General features: G+C 49.7%; 1 protein-coding gene across 1 annotated transcript in view; it reads left to right on the plus strand.

The window, feature by feature from the left end:
• The window catches only part of pcca (propionyl-CoA carboxylase subunit alpha), a 71,396-nt gene that overhangs the window by 6,705 nt on the left and 38,685 nt on the right, over nucleotides 1-26,006 (plus strand). Inside the window, exons 5-13 of the mRNA XM_055930296.1 lie at nucleotides 4,611-4,724; nucleotides 4,947-5,000; nucleotides 19,426-19,557; nucleotides 23,293-23,329; nucleotides 23,998-24,076; nucleotides 24,251-24,448; nucleotides 24,778-24,928; nucleotides 25,060-25,203; nucleotides 25,422-25,496. Of these exons, the coding sequence (XP_055786271.1) occupies nucleotides 4,611-4,724; nucleotides 4,947-5,000; nucleotides 19,426-19,557; nucleotides 23,293-23,329; nucleotides 23,998-24,076; nucleotides 24,251-24,448; nucleotides 24,778-24,928; nucleotides 25,060-25,203; nucleotides 25,422-25,496 (984 nt within the window). The remainder of the gene's footprint in view (nucleotides 1-4,610; nucleotides 4,725-4,946; nucleotides 5,001-19,425; nucleotides 19,558-23,292; nucleotides 23,330-23,997; nucleotides 24,077-24,250; nucleotides 24,449-24,777; nucleotides 24,929-25,059; nucleotides 25,204-25,421; nucleotides 25,497-26,006) is intronic.

Consider the following 26,006-nt stretch of genomic DNA (forward strand, 5'->3'; position numbering starts at 1 on the left):
TATATTGACCCCATACAGCCAGAGGTATTGAGGTGGTGTGTTATAATGACCCCATACAGCCAGAGGTATTGTGGCGGTGTGTTATATTGACCCCATACAGCCAGAGGTATTGAGGTGATGTGTTATATTGACCCCATACAGCCAGACGTATTGTGTTATAATGATGGCTAAATGAGAAGATTAGTTGTATTTACAGGCTGGTAAAATCACATAGTAGGCCTTTAACTGGGTGTGATATTGACTTTCCAGCACTGAGAGCCTCTATTGGTCAGACGGGTGGGTAGACACGGTTGTTTATTGGACTCCTCTAGTTGCCAAGGTGACTAACATTCCAAAACGTTGACGTTGACCATGACACAGGGGGTAGATGGGGGACTGTTGAGTACCCACCAAAACATTAACGTTATTGTTGACTCTGACACATGGGGTAGATGGGGGACTGTTGAGTACCCACCAAAACGTTGACCAGGACACAGGGGGTAGATGGGGGACTGTTGAGTACCCACCAAAACATTAACGTTGACCAGGCCACAGGGGTAGATGGGGGACTGTTGAGTACCCACCAAAACGTTGACCCTGACACAGGGGGTAGATGGGGGACTGTTGAGTACCCACCAAAACATTGACCAGGACACAGGGGGTAGATGGGGGACTGTTGAGTACCCACCAAAACGTTGACCAGGACACAGGGGGTAGATGGGGGACTGTTGAGTACCCACCAAAACGTTGACCAGGACACAGGGGGTAGATGGGGGACTGTTGAGTACCCACCAAAACGTTGACGTTGACCATGACACAGGGGATAGATGGGGGACTGTTGAGTACCCACCAAAACGTTGACGTTGACCAAGACACAGGGGGTAGATGGGGGACTGTTGAGTACCCACCAAAACGTTGACGTTGACCCTGACACAGGGGGTAGAGGGGGGACTGTTGAGTACCCACCAAAACGTTGACCAGGACACAGGGGGTAGATGGGGGACTGTTGAGGACCCACCAAAACGTTGACGTTGACCAGGACACAGGGGGTAGATGAGGGACTGTTGAGTACCCACCAAAACGTTGACCAGGACACAGGGGGTAGATGGGGGACTGTTGAGTACCCACCAAAACATTATTGTTGACCCTCTACACGGGGGGTAGATGGGGGACTGTTGAGTACCCACCAAAACATTATTGTTGACCCTCTACACAGGGGGTAGATGGGGGACTGTTGAGTACCCACCAAAACGTTGACCAGGACACGGGGGTAGATGGGGGACTGTTGAGTACCCACCAAAACATTATTGTTGACCAGGACACAGGGGGTAGATGGGGGACTGTTGAGTACCCACCAAAACGTTGACCAGGACACAGGGGATAGATGGGGGACTGTTGAGTACCCACCTAAATGTTGACCAGGACACAGGGGGTAGATGGGGGACTGTTGAGTACCCACCAAAACATTAACGTTGACCAGGACACAGGGGGTAGATGGGGGACTGTTGAGTACCCACCAAAACGTTGACCAGGACACAGGGGGTAGATGGGGGACTGTTGAGTACCCACCAAAACGTTGACCAGGACACAGGGGATAGATGGGGGACTGTTGAGTACCCACCAAAACGTTGACCAGGACACAGGGGATAGATGGGGGACTGTTGAGTACCCACCTAAATGTTGACCAGGACACAGGGGGTAGATGGGGGACTGTTGAGTACCCACCAAAACGTTGATGTTGACCAAGACACAGGGGGTAGATGGGGGACTGTTGAGTACCCACCAAAACGTTGACCAGGACACAGGGGGTAGATGGGGGACTGTTGATGTGCTCCGGAGGCTCTACGGTTGATGTTAATATTGTTGCATGTCAATGAACCAGATGTAATGGACCAAGTACGGCTCCTAAGATGGGCCAGATGTGTGTCAATGTAATGGACCAAGTACGGCCCCTAAGATGGGCCAGATGTGTCAATGTAATGGACGAAGGACGACCCGTAAGATGGACCAGGTAATAGTGAAGTCCCATTGACCTGTGGATGTGTTGGACAGGTTTTGAAGTGGTGTTTAGCTGTGGAGCAGACATGATGCCTCCCTTAACACTTCTTTGTTAAGAGACGCAGGGAACCAACTGGCCTGTAACCCCCTTCCCACCCCCCCCCGAGACACACACACACACACACACACACACACACACACACACACACACACACACACACACACACACACACACACACACACACACACTCTCTCTCCTTCTGCCACCTTGTTGATCCAGATGTTGATGTTAATCCTGTGGAATGTGTCCTGGTGGTGACAGTGTCTGTCACTCAATCTGCTGAGGGTCTGGCTCCGGGGGGGGGGGGCTGGTGATGTGAGATTCAGAAGATGATTGGCTGCCTGGCCTTGATGTTGTGTTTTCAGAATACCACTCTCACCCAATGAAACATTTCTTCCTTGTTTTACAACTTGTTTAATTTAACAGAAAAGGTCTGTGTCAGATGAATGGACCACAGTTGATGCTCTGGCTAGATTTTGTCCTCTTGAATATTTAGTTATTTAAAATGATGCTACATAGATGTTGTATAATTTCAGCCAGTAGTTTTGAAAGTAGCGTTCGAGCCAAAACCTCATCCATTTCCTGTGATACGTTTGGTCCTGCAAAAAAAATAATCTAAGTGCTTAAGATCCCGTTCTGTCTGTGTTGTCTGTAGTGTTGTCTGTGTCTGTAGTGTTGTCTGTGTCTGTAGTGTTGTCTGTGTCTGTAGTGTTGTCTGTGTCTGTAGTGTTGTCTGTAGTGTTGTCTGTGTCTGTAGTGTTGTCTGTGTCTGTAGTGTTGTCTGTGTCTGTAGTGTTGTCTGTGTCTGTAGTAGTGGCTCTGTCTGTAGCTCCTGTGTCTGTAGTACTGTGTCTGCGGTAGTGTCTGTAGTAGTGCTAGTGTCTGTAGTGCGGTCTGTGTCTGTAGCATATGCGTCTGTAGTAGTGTCTGTGTCTGTATCAGTGTCTGTGTCTGTATCAGTGTCTGTGTCTGTGGTAGTGCCAGTGTCTGTAGTGGTGCCAGTGTCTGTGGTAGTGCCAGTGTCTGTGGTAGTGCCAGTGTCTGTAGTAGTGCCAGTGTCTGTGGTAGTGTCTGTAGTAGTGCCAGTGTCTGTGGTAGTGTCTCTGGTAGTGCCAGTGTCTGTGGTAGTGCTTGTGTCTGCTGTAATGGCTGTGGAAGTTGCTGCGTCTGCGGTAGTGTCTGCTGCGGTAGTGTCTGCTGCGGTAGTGTCTGCTGCGGTAGTGTCTGCTGCGGTAGTGTCTGCTGCGGTAGTGTCTGCTGCGGTAGTGTCTGCTGCGGTAGTGTCTGCTGCGGTAGTGTCTGCTGCGGTAGTGTCTGCTGCGGTAGTGTCTGCTGCGGTAGTGTCTGCTGCGGTAGTGTCTGCTGCGGTAGTGTCTGCTGCGGTAGTGTCTGCTGCGTCTGCGGTAGTGTCTGCTGCGTCTGCGGTAGTGTCTGCTGCGTCTGCGGTAGTGTCTGCTGCGTCTGCGGTAGTGTCTGCTGCGTCTGCGGTAGTGGCTGCTGCGTCTGCGGTAGTGGCTGCTGCGGTAGTGGCTGCTGCGGTAGTGGCTGCTGCGGTAGTGGCTGCTGCGTCTGCGGTAGTGGCTGCTGCGTCTGCGGTAGTGGCTGCTGCGTCTGCGGTAGTGGCTGCTGCGGTAGTGGCTGCTGCGGTAGTGTCTGCTGCGTCTGCGGTAGTGTCTGCTGCGGTAGTGTCTGCTGCGTCTGCTGCGGTAGTGTCTGCTGCGTCTGCTGCGGTAGTGTCTGCTGCGTCTGCTGCGGTAGTGTCTGCTGCGTCTGCGGTAGTGTCTGCTGCGGTAGTGTCTGCTGCGTCTGCTGCGGTAGTGTCTGCTGCGTCTGCTGCGGTAGTGTCTGCTGCGTCTGCTGCGGTAGTGTCTGCTGCGTCTGCTGCGGTAGTGGCTGCTGCGTCTGCGGTAGTGTCTGCTGCGGTAGTGTCTGCTGCGGTAGTGTCTGCTGCGGTAGTGGCTGCTGCGGTAGTGTCTGCTGCGTCTGCGGTAGTGGCTGCTGCGGTAGTGGCTGCTGCGGTAGTGGCTGCTGCGGTAGTGGCTGCTGCGGTAGTGGCTGCTGCGTCTGCGGTAGTGCCTGCTGCGTCTGCGGTAGTGTCTGCTGCGGTAGTGTCTGCTGCGGTAGTGTCTGCTGCGGTAGTGTCTGCTGCGGTAGTGTCTGCTGCGTCTGCGGTAGTGTCTGCTGCGTCTGCGGTAGTGTCTGCTGCGTCTGCGGTAGTGGCTGCTGCGGTAGTGGCTGCTGCGGTAGTGGCTGCTGCGTCTGCGGTAGTGGCTGCTGCGTCTGCGGTAGTGGCTGCTGCGGTAGTGTCTGCTGCGGTAGTGGCTGCTGCGGTAGTGGCTGCTGCGGTAGTGGCTGCTGCGGTAGTGTCTGCTGCGGTAGTGTCTGCTGCGGTAGTGTCTGCTGCGGTAGTGTCTGCTGCGGTAGTGTCTGCTGCGGTAGTGTCTGCTGCGGTAGTGGCTGCTGCGTCTGCGGTAGTGGCTGTGTGTGCGCCAGTGTCTGTGAACCATATGATTGAGGCTTGCCGCTTTGGCCGCATTTGAATAAATACTTGTTTTTCTCTGTGCCGCCTCAGGTCCATGTGAAGATGGCTGACGAGTCAGTGTGTGTAGGCCCCGCCCCCACCAACAAGAGCTACCTCAACATGGACGCCATCATGGACGCTATCAGGAAGACTGGATCCCAGGCCGTGAGATTTACGACACACGTTGACACACACACACACACACATAACACACACAACACACACACATAACACACACAACACACACACATAACACATCAACTTTTGAACACACACACCAACATTTGAACACACACACCAACATTTGAACACACACACCAACATTTGAACACACACACGGTTGTGTTTGCTGATGTGTTTGAAACATTTTCTCTTCTGTGTCTGAAGGTGCATCCAGGCTACGGCTTTCTGTCTGAAAATAAAGAGTTTGCCAAGAGACTGGTGAGTAGTGCTGGGATTTACAACTGTTGGGAACACACACACCTCTCTGTATGTCCCCCTCTGTCTCCCTTATCAACAGGCTTCAGCACCCCCTGAAGTTAATTTCATTAAGGGTGTGATTCTCCGGGTGAAAACCTGATATGGAAACTTAACACACAGATGCCAAAAGGCTCACTTCATGATAAAATAATTTGAAAGATGTTACATTTTCTTAAGTAGTTTACTTAAAGAAGAATGTTTTCGCAGTTATACCTCCACATTACACAGGCTCAACGTCCTGCAGACAGACACAAGACTTGACAACTTAAATAAAGGTTAAATTAAAGACCCCTCCGACGTCTAGCTGATGACACACATGGAACCATGCCGTTATGCAAGGCTGTGTTGGTACGTCTAGCTGATGACACGTGGAACCATGCCGTTATGCAAGGCTGTGTTAGTACGTCTAGCTGATGACACACATGGAACCATGCCGTTATGCAAGGCTGTGTTGGTACGTCTAGCTGATGACACGTGGAACCATGCCGTTATGCAAGGCTGTGTTGGTACGTCTAGCTGATGACACATGGAACCATGCCGTTATGCAAGGCTGTGTTGGTACGTCTAGCTGATGACACATGGAACCATGCCGTTATGCAAGGCTGTGTTAGTACGTCTAGCTGATGACACACATGGAACCATGCCGTTATGCAAGGCTGTGTTGGTACGTCTAGCTGATGACACATGGAACCATGCCGTTATGCAAGGCTGTGTTGGTACGTCTAGCTGATGACACATGGAACCATGCCGTTATGCAAGGCTGTGTTGGTACGTCTAGCTGATGACACATGGAACCATGCCGTTATGCAAGGCTGTGTTGGTACGTCTAGCTGATGACACATGGAACCATGCCGTTATGCAAGGCTGTGTTAGTACGTCTAGCTGATGACACGTGGAACCATGCCGTTATGCAAGGCTGTGTTAGTACGTCTAGCTGATGACACATGGAACCATGCCGTTATGCAAGGCTGTGTTGGTACGTCTAGCTGATGACACATGGAACCATGCCGTTATGCAAGGCTGTGTTAGTACGTCTAGCTGATGACACGTGGAACCATGCCGTTATGCAAGGCTGTGTTGGTACGTCTAGCTGATGACACACATGGAACCATGCCGTTATGCAAGGCTGTGTTGGTACGTTTAGCTGATGACACGTGGAACCATGCCGTTATGCAAGGCTGTGTTGGTACGTCTAGCTGATGACACATGGAACCATGCCGTTATGCAAGGCTGTGTTGGTACGTCTAGCTGATGACACGTGGAACCATGCCGTTATGCAAGGCTCTGTTAGTACGTCTAGCTGATGACACGTGGAACCATGCTGTTATGCAAGGCTGTGTTAGTACGTCTAGCTGATGACACATGGAACCATGCCGTTATGCAAGGCTGTGTTGGTACGTTTAGCTGATGACACGTGGAACCATGCTGTTATGCAAGGCTGTGTTGGTACGTCTAGCTGATGACACGTGGAACCATGCTGTTATGCAAGGCTGTGTTGGTACGTCTAGCTGATGACACATGGAACCATGCCGTTATGCAAGGCTGTGTTGGTACGTCTAGCTGATGACACGTGGAACCATGCCGTTATGCAAGGCTGTGTTGGTACGTCTAGCTGATGACACATGGAACCATGCCGTTATGCAAGGCTGTGTTGGTACGTCTAGCTGATGACACACATGTGGAACCATGCCGTTATGCAAGGCTGTGTTAGTACGTCTAGCTGATGACACGTGGAACCATGCCGTTATGCAAGGCTGTGTTGGTACGTCTAGCTGATGACACATGGAACCATGCCGTTATGCAAGGCTGTGTTTGTACGGCAAATCTAAAACTCACCTAGTTCCACAGGAAAATAACAACATGCATATTAACCTCATGGTTAACTAAGTACCTCTCCCACCATCATTCAATGTCCTAAAACAACCCTGACATCTCTCCCTCCCATTCCACACTCCCATTGAATGCATTGAATTGTACAACTTACTAGGTATTCCCCTTTTTCCTTTCCGTTGTGGCGTATCATGCAAGGCACCCGAAGGTGGGCCATAGTACATTGAAGCTAATCCCACAGGTAAATGGCATATTTTCCTTCATTGGAACTAAAACATTTCGTATCCACTCCCATGATTTGAATCATCCCCAATACCCAGTATCCCCCATTCCTATTGTGTTGCCCTGGAACAAGGTTCTTGCTCTGTATGTGAGTGGGTCGTCCGCTAGGCCGTCCGCTGCCTGATGGGAGCCTGCTGTGGAAATGGAGATGTCATTACATTAGCAAGTCAATGGGCCTCCCCCTCCTGTAACAGTGGGTGAATAGTTAGTGCCAGATTTACGCATTGCAAAACGCTCTGGGGGGGAAGGTCCGTATGCCTCTGGGCTCGGGGTAAAGCTGGGGGGGGATTAGGGTAAGGGTTCTGTTAGCATGAGAAAGCACCTCAGGCTGAATAGAGCTGAAGGGACACGGGGGATGGAGTATAGTAGAATGTATTGTCCCTCAATGTGTCGGTGGATCCTTCCATTTGAAAATAAATGTGTAATTATTTTTGGACTCTGCCGATGAACACGAGCATTTCACACTTGTGTTGAGCGCTCTAGGACACATGCACCCACTTAACTCAGGGGTCCGATTACACCACCTCTTATTGTTGGAGACTCATTTGTTTGCACCTGGCAGAATGGCCCGTGGCGCTCCGCTCACTAGTGTGTTAAGAACAGCCGTTTGGACGTGAGAGGATGAGGCAGGTCTGAAAAGGCTCAGCCGGGTTTATTGGGATTTAAATAGTGAGATGTCACAACATGGTACCAGAGGAGGGAGGGGAGGATAGATGTTTGTCATTGTGTGTCTTCATTTAGAGCAGGTTTCCCCAACTCAGTCCTGCCCCCCTGGGAGTATGTTTGGTAATGATCAAACATGATGATGAGTTGGTTATTGGAATCAGCGTAACAAACCAAAACGTGCATCCGGGGGAGGGGCCCCAGGACCGAGTTGGGGAAACACTGATTTAGAGGATGATAGGTTGTGTGTTTTTCATTGGGTCCTCGTATAAAGGACAGATGTTTGTTGTTGTTAAACGCTGTTGATCGCTGAAACCTGAACTAAAAACCTTGGTTTAAAATCTGACAGTGTTTTTAATATACATTTATTTTATTTTGGATCCTGCGGCTCTGTTGGGCTAAATTGCTGTGAGCGCTGCTATCGGTCTCGAGACACGAAAGCCCAGCTAGCCTAGCTGTCTTGGCGGTCTCAAATGGAGGCCGCTATTGAATGTTTCCAGCGCTGCAGGAGCTATGTTGACTTTGTTCCGGGACAATGTGGACCAGGCTGACTTTCAATGTAGCAACTGCTTGCTTGCGGAAGCCTACAGGAGCAAAGTAGCTACTTTTAGCAAGCAAGTAGCAATCCTACACAAGCTACTGGGGAACCCGCCTACTCTTTCATCTTCTTCCACCCCATTAGCCGGACGCTGCTTTGTTCTAGTGGAAGTTTCGCCGCCGTGTCGGCTCTCCACAGCCGATTGGCCGGTGCTCGGCAGGGTTCCATCCCCGAAGGGGTCTCCCCCTTCCCTGGAGAACGGCGTTGTTCTCGACCCAACTAACCAGCCACGGAGGTACGTCACTCGCCGTGGAAGTTGAAAGAGGCGTCCTCTGACAACGGGGGTCTCCATGGAGATGTTGAGCCCAGAACTGACACAGACCAGAAACGGCTTTGCTGCACTGGATCCAGAGGTTCCGGCGCCTTCTTCCTTGGGGGCTTCCCAATCAAGATCGGATCCGGAGGTACCTGCGTCTTCGTCCTCGGTCCTGTCTCCCTCTCCGGTCGCTCCTATCTCAGCTTCAGATCCTCGGAGCTCCCACCCTCAACAGACCGTGAGGCTGCCTGAGAGACCGGTCCATTCAACATCACCAGCTGTCATCATAGGCAGCACTATGGTGAGAAACATCTCGGTCCCCAAGGCAAAAACCCTGTTCTACCCAGGAGCACGAGTACAGGACATCACAAGGCTGCTTCCCACTGTTCTACCCAGGAGCACGAGTACAGGACATCACAAGGCTGCTTCCTACTGTTCTACCCAGGAGCACGAGTACAGGACATCACAAGGCTGCTTCCTACTGTTCTACCCAGGAGCACGAGTACAGGACATCACAAGGCTGCTTCCTACTGTTCTACCCAGGAGCACGAGTACAGGACATCACAAGGCTGCTTCCTACTGTTCTACCTAGGAGCACGAGTACAGGACATCACAAGGCTGCTTCCTACTGTTCGACCACCGATGCCAGGAGCTGACACTGTCGTAGTCCATGTGGGGTCAGACGTCATCAGGAGGGCTAGCTTGGAACATTTGAAAATGTACTTTAAAGAACTGATTTTAGCATTAAGATTCCAAAAAACGGCCAATCATTTCAGGTCCAGTACCATCGTTGGGCCGCGGATGTGAAAGATTCAGCAGACTGCTGGCATTACACATCTGGCTAAAAGACTACTGTAGCTCTGCTGGAGTCACTTTTTTATAGATAACTTTGACACCTTCTGGAAACCGAAGATACTCTACAGGAATGACGGAGTCCATCCAAATGATCTTGGCTCCTGGACTCTGTCCACGCATTTCAAGGCTGCGTTGAAACACTGACTGGTTGTTAATCCCTACCATTGTGACAATGAGTTGTCATAATGCTGCATCAAATGTACATGATCCAAGGGGCATTGGCAAACACAATGTAAGTCATTTAATTTATGTACCCCTAATTACACCGAATACTTCTGTTAATCCTACAGCTATTGTAAGCAGTAATCATGAGACTATGAACCAGAGTTACACTGTTAGCACTGAGGCGGTGTCCTAGTAGGAAGACTACTTTGTGCAGCTCACCCTGCACAATCAGCTCCAATGTAAATAACATGAGTAAGTCTACTTCTGATAAGCTTCCCAGTAAAGCATTAAAAACAATGAAGCATCCCAGGAAAGTGCAAAGAAATGACCCATATTAACATATGTAGCCTAAGAAACAAGGTCCATGAAGTCAATAACTTGATTGTAACATTTATATTCTGACTTTCTCTGAAACTCACTTAGATAATACCTTTGATACAGTGGTAGCAATACATGGTTATAACATCTACCGAAAAGACAGAAATGTCAACGGAGGCGGTGTTGCGGTCTATGTATTATATTATATACAGCTCCTCCATCTGGTTCATCATGGTTCCATGCCGATACTGGGTATTGGGGATGATTCAAATCATGGGAGTGGATACGAAATGTTTTAGTTCCAATGAAGGAAAATATGCCATTTACCTGTGGGATTAGCTTCAATGTACTATGGCCCACCTTCGGGTGCCTTGCATGATACGCCACAACGGAAAGGAAAAAGGGGAATACCTAGTAAGTACCTAGTAAGAAGATCTAATGTATTATACTGTTGAAGTAATATGGCTACAGGTTCATCTGCCTCACTTAAAGCCCATTCTTGTGGGAAGCTGCTATAGACCACCAAGTACTAACAGTCAGTATCTGGATAATATGTGTGAAATGCTTGATAATGTATGTGATATCAACAGAGAAGTATATTTTCTGGGTGATTTTTAAATATTGATTGGCTATCAGCTTATAGGGAAGGACATTAAACAAGCACAGCACTTACACAAATGACTGATGATTGACTGAGAGAAATTTGTGCTAAAATGATTGTGGGGGCTGTCTTGTTAGACTTCACTGCATCTTTTGACATTATCGATCATAGTCTGCTGCTGGAAAAACATATGTGTTATGGCTTTACACCCCCTGCTATAATGTGGATAAAGATTTACTTGTCTAACAGAACACAGAGGGTGTTATTTTAATGGAAGCCTCTCCAACAAAATCCAAATGGAATCAGGAATTCCCCAGGGAAGCTGTTTAGGCCCCTTGCTTTTTAAAATTTTTACTAACGACATGCCACTTACTTTGAGTAAAGCCAGAGTTTCTATGTATGCGGATGACTCAACACTATACACGTCAGCTACTACAGCGACTGAAATGACTGCAACACTTAACAAAGAGTTGAAGTTAGTTTCAGAGTGGGTGGCAAGGAATAAGTTTGCACTAAATGTTTCTAAAACTTAAAGCATTGTATTTGGGACAAAACATTCACTAAACCCTAAACCTCAAATAAATATTGTAATAAATAATGTGGAAATAGAGCAAGTTGAGATGACTAAATTGCTTGGAGTAACCCTAAATTGTAAACTGTCATGGTCAAAACATATTGATACAGTAGTAACTAAGATGCGGAGAAGTCTGTCCATAATAAAGTGATGCTCTGCCTTCTTAACAACACTATCAACAAGGCAGGTCCTACAGGCCCTAGTTTTGTCGCAACTTGACTACTGTTCAGTCGTGTGGTCAGGTGCCACAAAAGGAATGAGGAGAATTGAAATTGGCTCAGAACAGGGCAGCACGGCTGCCCTTGGATGTACACAGAGAGCTAATGTTAATAATATGCATGTCAATCTCTTCTGGCTCAAAGTGGAGGAGAGATTGACCTCATCACTGCTTGTATTTGAGAGGTATTGACAAGTTGAATGCACCGAGCCGTCTAAACTACTGGCACACAGCTCGGACACCCATGCATACCCCACAAGACGTGCCACAAGAAGTCTCTTCACAGTCCTCAAGTCCAGAACAGACTATGGCAGGTGCACAGTACTACATAGAGCCATGACTACATGGAACTCTATTCCACATCAGGTAACTGATGCAAGCAGTAAAATTTAGATTTAAAAACCAAATAAAAAACACCTTATGGAATAGAGGGACTGTGAAGCAACACAAACATAGACACATGCACACACACATGATAACATACACATACACACACATGGATTTAGTACTGTAGATATGGGGTAGTGGTGGAGTAGGGGCCTGAGGGCACACAGTATGTTGTGAATGTTTTGTAATGTTTTGAAAATTGTATAAACTGCCTTAATTTTGCTTGATCACAGGACCCCTTGGCAGCAGCTAATAAGGATCCATAATAAATACAAATAGGTTTGTGTGTTTGTCATTGTGTGTCCTCGTCTTAAGGATGATAGGTTGTGTGTTTGTCATTGTCTGCCATCTAAATGATGTCTAGATATGGTTCAAATAGTTGAGAAAGATGGGGTTGTATCAGTGCCTTCAAAGTATTCATACCCTTTGACTTATTCCACATTTTGTTGTTACAGCCTGAATTCAAAAATTGATTAAATGTTTTTTCTCGCCCATCTGCACACAATACCCCATAATGACATCACAATACCCCACAATGACATCACAATACCCCATAATGACAGTGAAAACATGTTTTTAGACATTCTTGCAATTGTATCAAATGAAATACAGATATTCATTGACATTAGTATTCACACCCCTTTTCTATGACATTCTAAATTGAGCTCAGGTGCATCCAATTTCCTTTGATCATCCTTGAGATGTCACTACAACTTGACCTGAGTCCACCTATGATCACCAGTTTGGACATGATTTAGAAAGAAGCACACCTCTCTATATAAGGTCCCACAGATGTCAGAGCACGAACTATACCCGGAAGTCCAGCGAACTGTCCGTAGAGCTCCAAGATAGAATTGTGATGAGGCATATATCTGTGGAAGGGTATAAAATAAGTTCTAGAGTGTTGAAAGTTTCCAAAGAGCACCGTGGTCTCCATCATTGGGAAATTGAAAACTTATGGCACTACCCAGACTCTGCTTGGTCAGACGGCCAGCTCTAAACTGAGTAACCGGGCAAGAAAGACCTTGGAACTACCCAGACTCTGTCTACAGCTGGCCGTCTTACCAAACTGAGTAACCGGGCAAGAAGGACCATGGAACTACCCAGACTCTGCCTAGAGCTGGCCGTCTGACCAAACTGAGTAACCGGGCAAGAAAGACCTTGGTCTGGGGGGTGACCAAGAACCCAATGACCACTCTGACAGAACTACAGAGTTCCTTGTCCGAGATGGGAGAATCTGCCAGAAGGACAATTGTCTTTACAGAACTTCTCCAATCTGGGCTTCATGGGAGAGTGGCCAGACGGAAGCCACTCCTGAGAAAAAGGCACATGACAGCACACCTGGAGTTTGCAAAAAGGCCTGTGAAAGACAGAGCATGAGGCAAAATGTTCGGTGGTCTGATCAGACTAAAATTGAACTCTTTGGTCTGAATGCAAAGCGCTATGTCTGGAGAGAACCAGGCACAGCTCATCAGTCGTCTCACATCATCCCTACCGTGAAGCATGGTGGTGGCAGCATCATACTATGGGGATGCTTTTCAGCGGCAGGGACTGGGAGACTGGTAGGGATAGAGGGAACAATGAATGGAGGCAAATCCTTGAGAACCTGCTTCAGAGTGCAAACAACCTTGGATTGGGGGCGAAGATTTACGTTCCAACAGGACAACGACCCCAAGCATACAGCCATAGCAACGCTGGAATGGCTTCAGAACAAGAATGTGAAAGTCCTTGAGTGGCCCAGCAGAAGCCCAGACTTGAATCCCTTTGAAAATCTGTGGAAAGACTTGAAGATTGCTGTTCCCCGGCGCTCCCCATCTAACTAAACAGAACTTGAGAAAATCTCCTTGGAAGAATGGGAGAAAATCCCCAAATCCAGATGTGAAAAGCTGATACAGCCAAGACGACTCAAAGCTGTAATCCCCGCCAAAGGTGCTTCTACAAAGTATTGACTCAGGTGTGAATACTTTGCGCCTGTAGAAATTATTCACACCCCTTGACTTTTTCCATGTTTTGTTGTTCCAGCCTGAATTTAAAATGGATTACATTGAGTGTGTCACTGGCCTTCACACAATACCCCATAATGTCAAAGTAGATCATATTTTTAATTCATAAAAAATTCAGATGAAATGTCTTGAGTCAATAAGTATTCAACCCCGTTGTTATGGCAAGCCTAAATAAGTACTGGAGTAAAAATGTGCTTATCAAGTCCCATAATAAGTTGCATGGACTCTGTGCAATAATAGTGTGTACCTCATCTCTGTACCCAACTCATACAATTATCTGTAAGGTCCCTTCAGTCCAGCAAAGAATTTCAAACACAGATTCAACCTCACAGACCAGGGAGGTTTTCCAATGCCTCACAAAGAAGGGCACCTATTGGTACATGGGTAAAAAAAAAATACAATTAGACATTACCTATTCCTTTGAGCATGGTGAAGTTGTTAGTTACACTTTAGATGGTGTCCCTACAAAAATACAGGCATCCTTCCTAACTCAGTTGCTGGAGAGGAAGGAAACTGCTCAGGGATTTCACCATGAGGCCAATGGTTACTTTAAAACAGAGTTTAATGGTTGTGATAGGAGAACTGAGGATGGATCAACATTGTATACTCTACGATATTAACCTAAATGACAGAGTGAAAAGAAGGAAACCTGTACAAAATGCATATTCTGAAACATGTATCCTGTTTGCAATAAGGCACTAAAGTAAAACAGCAAAAAATGTATACAAAGTGTGATGTTTGGGACAAACCCAGTACATTACTGAGTGCCACTCTTCATATTTTCAAGCATGGTGGTCGCTGCATCATTTTATGGGTAAGCTTGTCATCGGCAAGGACTATAGAGTTTTTTTGGGGGGGGATAAAAATGAACGGAATACAGCTAAGCACAGTCACAGTACTAGAGGAAAACCTGGTTGTCTGCTTTCCACCAGACACTGGGAGACAAATTCACCTTTCAGCAGGACAATAACCTAAAACACAAGGCCAAATCTACACTAGAGTTCCTTACCAAGAAGACATTGAATGTTCCTGACTCACACCCCTTCAGTCAGCTTGAAAATCTATGGCAAGACTTGAAAATGGCCGCCTAGCAATGATCATCAACCAACTTGGCAGAGCTTGAAGAATTTAGAGCTCTTATAGACTTACCCAGAAAGACTCACAGCTGTAATCACTGCCAAAGGTGCTTCTACAAAGTATTGACTCAGGGGTGTGAGTCAATACTTGTGTGTTTGTATTAAAATAAATTAGCAAAACATGTTATCACTTTGTCATTACAGGATATTGTGTGTAGATGTGTTAATCCATTTTGAATTCAGGCTGTAACACAACAAAATGCGGAGGGGTATGAATACTTTCCGAAGGCGCTGTATATATTGTTCAAACAGTGATCTGGAACCAAGATGGAGGAGTTGTATATATTGTTCAAACAGTGATCTGGAACCAAGATGGAGGACTTGTATATATTGTTCAAACAGTGATCTGGAACCAAGATGGAGGACTTGTATATATTGTTCAAACAGTGATCTGGAACCAAGATGGAGGACTTGTATATATTGTTCAAACAGTGATCTGGAACCAAGATGGAGGAGTTGTATATATTGTTCAAACAGTGATCTGGAACCAAGATGGAGGACTTGTATATATTGTTCAAACAGTGATCTGGAACCAAGATGGAGGAGTTGTCTATATTGTTCAAACAGTGATCTGGAACCAAGATGGAGGAGCTGTATATATTATTCAAACAGTGATGTGGAACCAAGATGGAGGACTTGTATATATTGTTCAAACAGTGATCTGGAACCAAGCTGGAGGACTTGTCTATATTGTTCAAACAGTGATCTGGAACCAAGATGGAGGACTTGTATATATTGTTCAAACAGTGATCTCTACAACCAAGTCAAAGTCTAACAAGGAAGACTACTGATGAAATGAGAATGAAGGTACCTTTTGTGTAAAACTTAAATCATTTCACTAAAGTAGGGGTTTTGTTCATCTGTTTTCTCTCTTCACCGGGCTTCTCTTTGTCCCTCTCAGCTAAGCTTATTATTTACAAACAGCAGAATTATCTCTGGGTCGAGTCCCCCTCTTCTCCTTCTCTGCCTTTGTCCTGTGTGTCATGCTATGGGAACCAGGGCCCATTCACTTTAATGGTGCTGAATTGGGAGTCATTGAGGGTGAATCTCCATACTAATAACAGGCCCTTAAGCTACGACCCAAATGGAACCCAATTCCCTATATAGTGCACTATTTTAGACCAGAGCCCAGTCAAAGATGATGCACATCATAGGGAATAGGTTACCATTTGGGCCACAGCCTTACTGCCCTGCTGTAAGGCCTGACGATGGGCCCTGAGGCTCTGCCACTGTGTCAGGCAGGAAGCAATATCCAACGGGCTCTATTCAACACAAAGACAACGAGAGAGAGAACAAGCGTCCCTCTTCCCGCCCCTCTTTCCCTGTTTATATACCTTAAGTACTGTCATGTTTCCAGGGGTAGTGAGTCATGTAGATGGGGTAGTGGGTCATGTAGAAGGGGTAGTGGGTCATGTTTCCAGGGGTAGTGGGTCATGTTTCCAGGGGTAGTGGGTCATGTTTCCAGGGGTAGTGGGTCATGTAGATGGGGTAGTGGGTCATGTAGAAGGGGTAGTGGGTCATGTTTCCAGGGGTAGTGGGTCATGTTTCCAGGGGTAGTGGGTCATGTAGAAGGGGTAGTGAGTCATGTAGATGGGGTAGTGGGTCATGTAGATGGGGTAGTGGGTCATGTAGAAGGGGTAGTGGGTCATGTAGAAGGGGTAGTGGGTCATGTAGAAGGGGTAGTGGGTCATGTAGAAGGGGTAGTGGGTCATGTTTCCAGGGGTAGTGGGTCATGTTTCCAGGGGTAGTGGGTCATGTAGATGGGGTAGTGGGTCATGTTTCCAGGGGTAGTGGGTCATGTAGAAGGGGTAGTGGGTCATGTAGAAGGGGTAGTGGGTCATGTTTCCAGGGGTAGCGGGTCATGTAGATGGGGTAGTGGGGCATGTAGATGGGGTAGTGGGTCATGTTTCCAGGGGTAGTGGGTCATGTAGAAGGGGTAGTGGGTCATGTTTCCAGGGGTAGTGGGTCATGTTTCCAGGGGTAGTGGGTCATGTAGAAGGGGTAGTGGGTCATGTAGAAGGGGTAGTGGGTCATGTAGAAGGGGTAGTGGGTCATGTAGATGGGGTAGTGGGTCATGTTTCCAGGGGTAGTGGGTCATGTTTCCAGGGGTAGTGGGTCATGTAGAAGGGTAGTGGGTCATGTAGAAGGGGTAGTGGGTCATGTTTCCAGGGGTAGCGGGTCATGTAGATGGGGTAGTGGGTCATGTAGATGGGGTAGTGGGTCATGTAGAAGGGGTAGTGGGTCATGTAGATGGGGTAGTGGGTCATGTAGATGGGGTAGTGGGTCATGTTTCCAGGGGTAGTGGGTCATGTAGAAGGGGTAGTGGGTCATGTAGATGGGGTAGTGGGTCATGTAGATGGGGTAGTGGGTCATGTAGAAGGGGTAGTGGGTCATGTAGAAGGGGTAGTGGGTCATGTAGAAGGGGTAGTGGGTCATGTAGAAGGGGTAGTGGGTCATGTTTCCAGGGGTAGTGGGTCATGTTTCCAGGGGTAGTGGGTCATGTTTCCAGGGGTAGTGGGTCATGTAGATGGGGTAGTGGGTCATGTTTCCAGGGGTAGTGGGTCATGTTTCCAGGGGTAGTGGGTCATGTTTCCAGGGGTAGTGGGTCATGTTTCCAGGGGTAGTGGGTCATGTTTCCAGGGGTAGTGGGTCATGTTTCCAGGGGTAGTGGGTCATGTTTCCAGGGGTAGTGGGTCATGTTTCCAGGGGTAGTGGGTCATGTTTCCAGGGGTAGTGGGTCATGTTTCCAGGGGTAGTGGGTCATGTTTCCAGGGGTAGTGGGTCATGTAGAAGGGGTAGTGGGTCATGTAGAAGGGGTAGTGGGTCATGTTTCCAGGGGTAGCGGGTCATGTAGAAGGGGTAGCGGGTCATGTTTCCAGGGGTAGCGGGTCATGTTTCCAGGGGTAGCGGGTCATGTTTCCAGGGGTAGCGGGTCATGTTTCCAGGGGTAGTGGGTCATGTTTCCAGGGGTAGTGGGTCATGTTTCCAGGGGTAGTGGGTCATGTTTCCAGGGGTAGTGGGTCATGTTTCCAGGGGTAGTGGGTCATGTTTCCAGGGGTAGTGGGTCATGTTTCCAGGGGTAGTGGGTCATGTAGAAGGGGTAGTGGGTCATGTAGAAGGGGTAGTGGGTCATGTTTCCAGGGGTAGCGGGTCATGTAGAAGGGGTAGCGGGTCATGTTTCCAGGGGTAGCGGGTCATGTTTCCAGGGGTAGCGGGTCATGTTTCCAGGGGTAGTGGGTCATGTTTCCAGGGGTAGTGGGTCATGTTTCCAGGGGTAGCGGGTCATGTAGAAGGGGTAGCGGGTCATGTTTCCAGGGGTAGCGGGTCATGTTTCCAGGGGTAGTGGGTCATGTAGAAGGGGTAGCGGGTCATGTTTCCAGGGGTAGCGGGTCATGTTTCCAGGGGTAGTGGGTCATGTAGAAGGGGTAGTGGGTCATGTAGAAGGGGTAGTGGGTCATGTAGATGGGGTAGTGGGTCATGTAGATGGGGTAGTGGGTCATGTAGAAGGGGTAGTGGATCATGTTTCCAGGGGTAGTGGGTCATGTTTCCAGGGGTAGTGGGTCATGTAGATGGGGTAGTGGGTCATGTAGAAGGGGTAGTGGGTCATGTTTCCAGGGGTAGTGGGTCATGTAGAAGGGGTAGTGGGTCATGTAGAAGGGGTAGTGGGTCATGTTTCCAGGGGTAGTGGGTCATGTTTCCAGGGGTAGTGGGTCATGTAGATGGGGTAGTGGGTCATGTAGAAGGGGTAGTGGGTCATGTTTCCAGGGGTAGTGGGTCATGTAGATGGGGTAGTGGGTCATGTAGAAGGGGTAGTGGGTCATGTTTCCAGGTCTGTTCATTATGTAGGTTGGTATAGGTAGCAGCTCTATACTGACCCAGGTCTGTTCATTATGTAGGTTGGTATAGGTAGCAGCTCTATACTGACCCAGGTCTGTTCATTATGTAGGTTGGTATAGGTAGCAGCTCTATACTAACCCAGGTCAGTTCATCATGTAGGTTGGTATAGGTAGCAGCTCTATACTGACCCAGGTCTGTTCATTATGAAGGTTGGTATGGGTAGCAGCTCTATACTGACCCAGGTCTGTTCATTATGTAGGTTGGTGTAGGTAGCAGCTCTATACTAACCCAGGTCTGTTCATTATGTAGGTTGGTATAGGTAGCAGCTCTATACTAACCCAGGTCTGTTCATTATGTAGGTTGGTATAGGTAGCAGCTCTATACTAACCCAGGTCTGTTCATTATGTAGGTTGGTATAGGTAGCAGCTCTATACTAACCCAGGTCTGTTCATCATGTAGGTTGGTATAGGTAGCAGCTCTATACTAACCCAGGTCTGTTCATTATGTAGGTTGGTATAGGTGGCAGCTCTATACTAACCCAGGTCTGTTCGTTATGTAGGTTGGTATAGGTAGCATCTCTCCTGTCCCAAGTGTGATTGTCTATCTCAATGGTTACAGTGTATGGTTGTTCTCTGATAGTGGTGATGTTGTTGGTCTCCTGCAGGCTGCAGAAGACGTGGTGTTCATAGGACCGGACACACACGCCATCCATGCCATGGGCGACAAGATCGAGAGCAAGCTCCTTGCCAAGGCAGCCAATGTCAACGTCATCCCCGGGTTCGACGGGGTCGTCGAGGTGAGCTATACTGTCGACATGGTTGTCCTGGCAACAAATCAAACTTGATCTACATTTAACAGTACCACTCAGACCTGGTCTGCTTCATTATCCCTCATTCTACACACAGGCAGTTGTTTTCCTCCATCTCTCTTCTCCCCATCTCTCTCTACCCTTCTCTCCTTCCCTCACTCTATCTCTATCTCTATTCTCCTCTCTCTCCTCTACCCTTCTCTCCTTCCCTCACTCTATCTCTATTCTCCTCATCTCTCCTCTACCCTTCTCTCCTTCCCTCACTCTATCTCTATCTCTATTCTCCTCTCTCTCCTCTACCCTTCTCTCCTTCCCTCACTCTATCTCTATCTCTATTCTCCTCATCTCTCTCTCCTCTACCCTTCTCTCCTTCCCTCACTCTATCTCTATCTCTATTCTCCTCATTTCTCTCTCTACCCTTCTCTCCTTCCCTCACTCTATCTCATCTCTATTCTCCCCATCGCTCCTCTACCCTTCTCTCCTTCCCTCACTCTATCTCCATCTCTTCTCCTCATCTCTCTCTCCTCAGCCATTTGCCTTTCTCTCTCTCTCTCTCTTTCAATCTTCCCTTCTTTCTCCCCTCTCTCCTTTCTCCCCCCTCTCCTCCACTCTCCTCTCCCCCTCTCTCCTCTACTCCTGCTCTTCCCCTCTCCTCTCCCACCTCTCTCTCTTCTCCCCCCTCTCTCTCCTCAGCCTTTTGCCTTTCTCTGTCTCTTTCAATCTTCCCTTCTTTCTCCCCTCTCTCTCCTCTCCTGCTCTTCCTCTCTCTGTATACAGTGATGGTCCTAATAGATCTGTGTGGGCCATGTTTAACACTTCGCCTGCTGATGGCTAGTAGATAAATAGATAAAGATGGTTGTTGTCACGTAGCTGTCACAGGCCAGGGGGGCAACAACACCTCTGATGGGGTGATCTCTTCTACGTATGCTGCCCCCAGGGCATGATTGATGGGGTAGACAGACAGACCGGCAGGGAGACACAGACAGACAGGCATGGAGTCAGACAGACAGGCATGGAGTCAGACAGACAGGCATGGAGTCAGACAGACAGGCATGGAGTCAGACAGACAGGCATGGAGTCAGACAGACAGGCATGGAGGCAGACAGACAGGCATGGAGGCAGACAGGCAGGAAGTCAGACAGGCAGGCAGGCAGTGAGTCAGACAGGCAGGCAGGGAGACAGAGAGAAAGGCAGGCAGGGAGACAGAGAGGCAGGCAGGCATGGAGACGCAGGGAGACAGGCAGACACAGGCAGGCAGGCAGGCGGGGAGACACAGGCAGGCAGGCAGGGAGACAGAGAGACAGGCAGGCAGGGAGACGCAGGGAGACAGGCAGACACAGGCAGGCAGGCAGGCAGGGAGACACAGGCAGGCAGGCAGGGAGACACAGGAAGGCAGGCAGGGAGACACAGGCAGGCAGGCAGGCAGGCAGGGAGACAGAGAGACAGGCAGGCAGGGAGACGCAGGGAGACAGGCAGACACAGGCAGGCAGGCAGGCAGGGAGACACAGGCAGGCAGGCAGGGAGACACAGGCAGGCAGGCAGGGAGACACAGGCAGGCAGGCAGGGAGACACAGGCAGGCAGGCAGGCAGGCAGGGAGACACAGGCAGGGAGACAGGCAGGCAGGCAGGCAGCGAGACACAGGCAGGCAGGCAGGCAGCGAGACACAGGCAGGCAGGCAGGCAGGGAGACACAGGCAGGCATGCAGGCAGGGAGACACAGGCAGGCAGGCAGGCAGGGAGACACAGGCAGGCAGGCAGGCAGGGAGACACAGGCAGGCAGGCAGGCAGGGAGACACAGGCAGGCAGGCAGGCAGGCAGGGAGACACAGGCAGGCAGGGAGACACAGGCAGGCAGGCAGGCAGGCAGGGAGACACAGGCAGGCAGGCAGGCAGGGAGACACAGACAGACAGGCAGGCAGGGAGACACAGACAGACAGGCAGGCAGGGAGACACAGACAGACAGGCAGGCAGGGAGACACAGACAGGCAGGCAGGGAGACACAGACAGACAGGCAGGGAGACGCAGACAGACAGGCAGGCAGGGAGACGCAGACAGGCAGGGAGACGCAGACAGGCAGGCAGGCAGGGAGACGCAGACAGGCAGGCAGGCAGGGAGACGCAGACAGGCAGGCAGGCAGGGAGACGCAGGCACAGACAGGCAGGCAGGCAGGCAGGGAGACACAGACAGGCAGGCAGGCAGGCAGGGATACACAGACAGGCAGGCAGGGAGACGCAGACAGGCAGGCAGGCAGGGAGACGCAGGCAGGCAGGGAGACGCAGGCAGGCAGGGAGACGCAGGCAGGCAGGGAGACGCAGGCAGGCAGGGAGACGCAGGCAGGCAGGGAGACGCAGGCAGGCAGGCAGGGAGACGCAGGCAGGCAGGCAGGGAGACGCAGGCAGGCAGGGAGACGCAGGCAGGCAGGGAGACGCAGGCAGGCAGGCAGGGAGACGCAGGCAGGCAGGCACAGACAGGCAGGCAGGCAGGGAGACACAGACAGGCAGGCAGGCAGGGAGACACAGACAGGCAGGCAGGCAGGGAGACACAGACAGGCAGGCAGGCAGGGAGACACAGACAGACAGGCAGGCAGGCAGGGAGACACAGACAGACAGGCAGGCAGGCAGGCAGGGAGACACAGACAGACAGGCAGGCAGGCAGGCAGGGAGACACAGACAGACAGGCAGACAGGCAGGCAGGGAGACACAGACAGACAGGCAGGCAGGGAGACACAGACAGACAGGCAGGCAGGGAGACACAGACAGGCAGGCAGGCAGGCAGGCAGACAGACAGACACACAGACAGGCAGGCAGGGAGACACACAGACAGGCAGGCAGGGAGACACAGACAGACAGGCAGGCAGGGAGACACAGACAGACAGGCAGGCAGGGAGACACAGACAGACAGGCAGGCAGGGAGACACAGACAGGCAGGCAGGCAGGGAGACACACACAGACAGGCAGGCAGGCAGGCAGGGAGACACACACAGACAGGCAGGCAGGGAGACACACACAGACAGGCAGGCAGGGAGACACACACAGACAGGCAGGCAGGGAGACACACACAGACAGGCAGGCAGGGAGACACAGACAGGCAGGCAGGGAGACACAGACAGGCAGGCAGGGAGACACAGACAGGCAGGCAGGGAGACACAGACAGGCAGGCAGGGAGACACAGACAGGCAGGCAGGGAGACACAGACAGGCAGGCAGGGAGACACAGACAGGCAGGCAGGGAGACACAGACAGGCAGGCAGGGAGACACAGACAGGCAGGCAGGGAGACACAGACAGGCAGGCAGGGAGACACAGACAGGCAGGCAGGGAGACACAGACAGGCAGGCAGGGAGACACAGACAGGCAGGCAGGGAGACACAGACAGGCAGGCAGGGAGACACAGACAGGCAGGCAGGGAGACACAGACAGGCAGGCAGGGAGACACAGACAGGCAGGCAGGGAGACACAGGCAGGCAGGCAGGGAGACACAGACAGGCAGGCAGGGAGACACAGACAGGCAGGCAGGGAGACACAGACAGGCAGGCAGGGAGACACAGGCAGGCAGGCAGGGAGACACAGACAGGCAGGCAGGGAGACACAGACAGGCAGGCATTGAGACAGGTAGATGCAGACATGCGGGGAGACGCAGAGAAACAAAGGGATGGTTATGGAGATGAGGGTGAGCCCTCCCTCTGCTGGTGGTTGGTGGAACTTACAACTCTGTCTCCTGTCTCAGACCGTGGAGGACGCTGTGAAGATTGCAGGAGAGATCGGTAAGTGAATCAAAATTCCATTCATTAATTCAAAAAAGATTTGCCTGGCCTCCATGCAGAATTTTCATATTGTGTTGTTGATCAGGCTACCCGGTCATATTGTGTTGTTGATCCGGCTACCCGGGTCATATTGTGTTGTTGATCCGGCTACCCGGGTCATATTGCGTTGTTGATCCAGCTACCCGGGTCATATTGTGTTGTTGATCAGGCTACCCGGGTCATATTGTGTTGTTGATCAGGCTACCCGGTCATATTGTGTTGTTGATCCAGCTACCCGGGTCATATTGTGTTGTTGATCAGGCTACCCGGTCATATTGTGTTGTTGATCAGGCTACCCGGGTCATATTGTGTTGTTGATCAGGCTACCCGGTCATATTGGGTTGTTGATCCGGCTACCCGGGTCATATTGTGTTGTTGATCCGGCTACCCGGGTCATATTGTGTTGTTGATCAGGCTACCCGGTCATATTGTGTTGTTGATCCGGCTACCCGGGTCATATTGTGTTGTTGATCCGGCTACCCGGGTCATATTGTGTTGTTGATCAGGCTACCCGGTCATGTTGTGTTGTTGATCCGGCTACCCGGGTCATAGTGTGTTGTTGATCAGGCTACCCGGGTCATATTGTGTTGTTGATCCGGCTACCCGGGTCATATTGTGTTGTTGATCAGGCTACCCGGTGATGATCAAGGCCTCAGCAGGAGGAGGGGGGAAAGGCATGAGGATTGCCTGGAACGATGATGAGACCAGGTGAGATTTCAAAATTGCTGTAATAAATGCAATTAAAACATAATAAAAGCATTTTAATTATACAATTATTTATACGTCTCTACGCTGTGCAGTAAATGGCAATAAGATATTTCTAGATTTTTTTAAGACATTTAATGAGACTTGAATAAACCGTTTCCCTTCTGTCTTTCCCAGGGAAGGTTTTCGTTTGTCCTCACAGGAGGCTGCATCTAGTTTCGGAGACGACCGTCTGCTCATAGAGAAGTTTGTGAACAACCCCAGACACATTGAGATCCAGGTCCTGGCTGATAAGCATGGTAATGCTCTGTGGCTGAACGAGAGGGAGTGTTCTATCCAGAGGAGGAACCAGAAGGTGGTGGAGGAGGCTCCAAGGTCAGGGGTCAATGTTTTCACTTTTAACTTATTCATTGGTGTATGTCCCGAGTGGTGCAGCGGTCTAAGGCACTGCATCTCAGTGCAAGAGGCGTCACTGCAGTCCCTGGTTCAAATCCAGGCTGCATCACATACGTGATTGGGAGTCCCATAAGGTGGCGCGCAATTGGCCCAGCGTCGTCCGGGTTTGGCCGGTGTAGGTGGTCATTGTAAATAAGAATTTGTTCTCAACTGACATGCCTAGTTAAATAAAGGTTACATTAAAAAAAATGTATTGGGTTCTAAGTTCACTCTAATTGTGTATGTGATTTCTGTCCTCTTCTCTGCAGTACGTTCCTGGACCCAGAGACACGTCGTGCGATGGGGGAGCAAGCGGTACAGCTGGCTAAAGCAGTCCAGTACTCCTCTGCCGGGACCGTAGAGTTCTTGGTGGACTCCAACAAGAACTTCTACTTCCTGGAGATGAACACTCGCCTTCAGGTGGGGCGATGGGAAGAAAGCTGTAGTTTAGTCTTTGTGTGTTTCTGTACATGACAGTCAGACACTTGCCAAGTGACTTCCTTTAACCAACCCAGTCCCTCTGACTGACCGCTGACCTTTTCCCCCTTCAGGTGGAGCACCCAATCACAGAGTGTATCACTGGTCTGGACCTGGTGCAGCAGATGATCCGGGTGGCCAAGGGTTTCCCTCTGCTACACAAACAGGAAGACATCCCCATCAACGGCTGGGCTATAGAGAGCAGAGTCTACGCTGAGGTGAACACACTGAACACTTGTTCTGCTCTGTACCTTGAAGTGAAGCAGGTCAACCGTGGCTCTTCTGCTGGCTAGTGAATGTGTCACTTCTCTCTACAAAGCTGTTTCTGGGGCCCCACTGTCTGCTGGACACTTCCTGTGTGTTATAGAGGTTATTGAGCGTTTATTAGGCAGTTATAACCAGTTATAAAGCATAGGTGATATTTCTCCTTCTCCAGGACCCCTACAAGTCGTTTGGTCTGCCCTCCATTGGACGCCTGTCACAGTACCAGGAACCCACCAACCTCCCAAAAGTGAGTCACATGCATGTTCTGAGTTGACCTCTCTGTTATTTCTGCTGAAGACGTGATGTGTGTTAACCTCTCTGTTATTTCTGCTGAAGACGTGATGTGTGTTGACCTCTCTGTTATTTCTGCTGAAGACGTGATGTGTGTTAACCTCTCTGTTATTTCTGCTGAAGACGTGATGTGTGTTAACCTCTCTGTTATTTCTGCTGAAGACGTGATGTGTGTTGACCTCTCTGTTATTTCTGCTGAAGACGTGATGTGTGTTGACCTCTCTGTTATTTCTGCTGAAGACGTGTGTTAACCTCTCTGTTATTTCTGCTGAAGACGTGATGTGTGTTGACCTCTCTGTTATTTCTGCTGAAGACGTGATGTGTGTTAACCTCTCTGTTATTTCTGCTGAAGACGTGATGTGTGTTAACCTCTCTGTTATTTCTGCTGAAGACGTGATGTGTGTTAACCTCTCTGTTATTTCTACTGAAGACGTGATGTGTGTTAACCTCTCTGTTATTTCTGCTG

Source organism: Salvelinus fontinalis, chromosome 7 (assembly GCF_029448725.1).
Source record: "Salvelinus fontinalis isolate EN_2023a chromosome 7, ASM2944872v1, whole genome shotgun sequence".
In the NCBI taxonomy this organism is placed as follows: Eukaryota; Metazoa; Chordata; class Actinopteri; order Salmoniformes; family Salmonidae; genus Salvelinus; species Salvelinus fontinalis.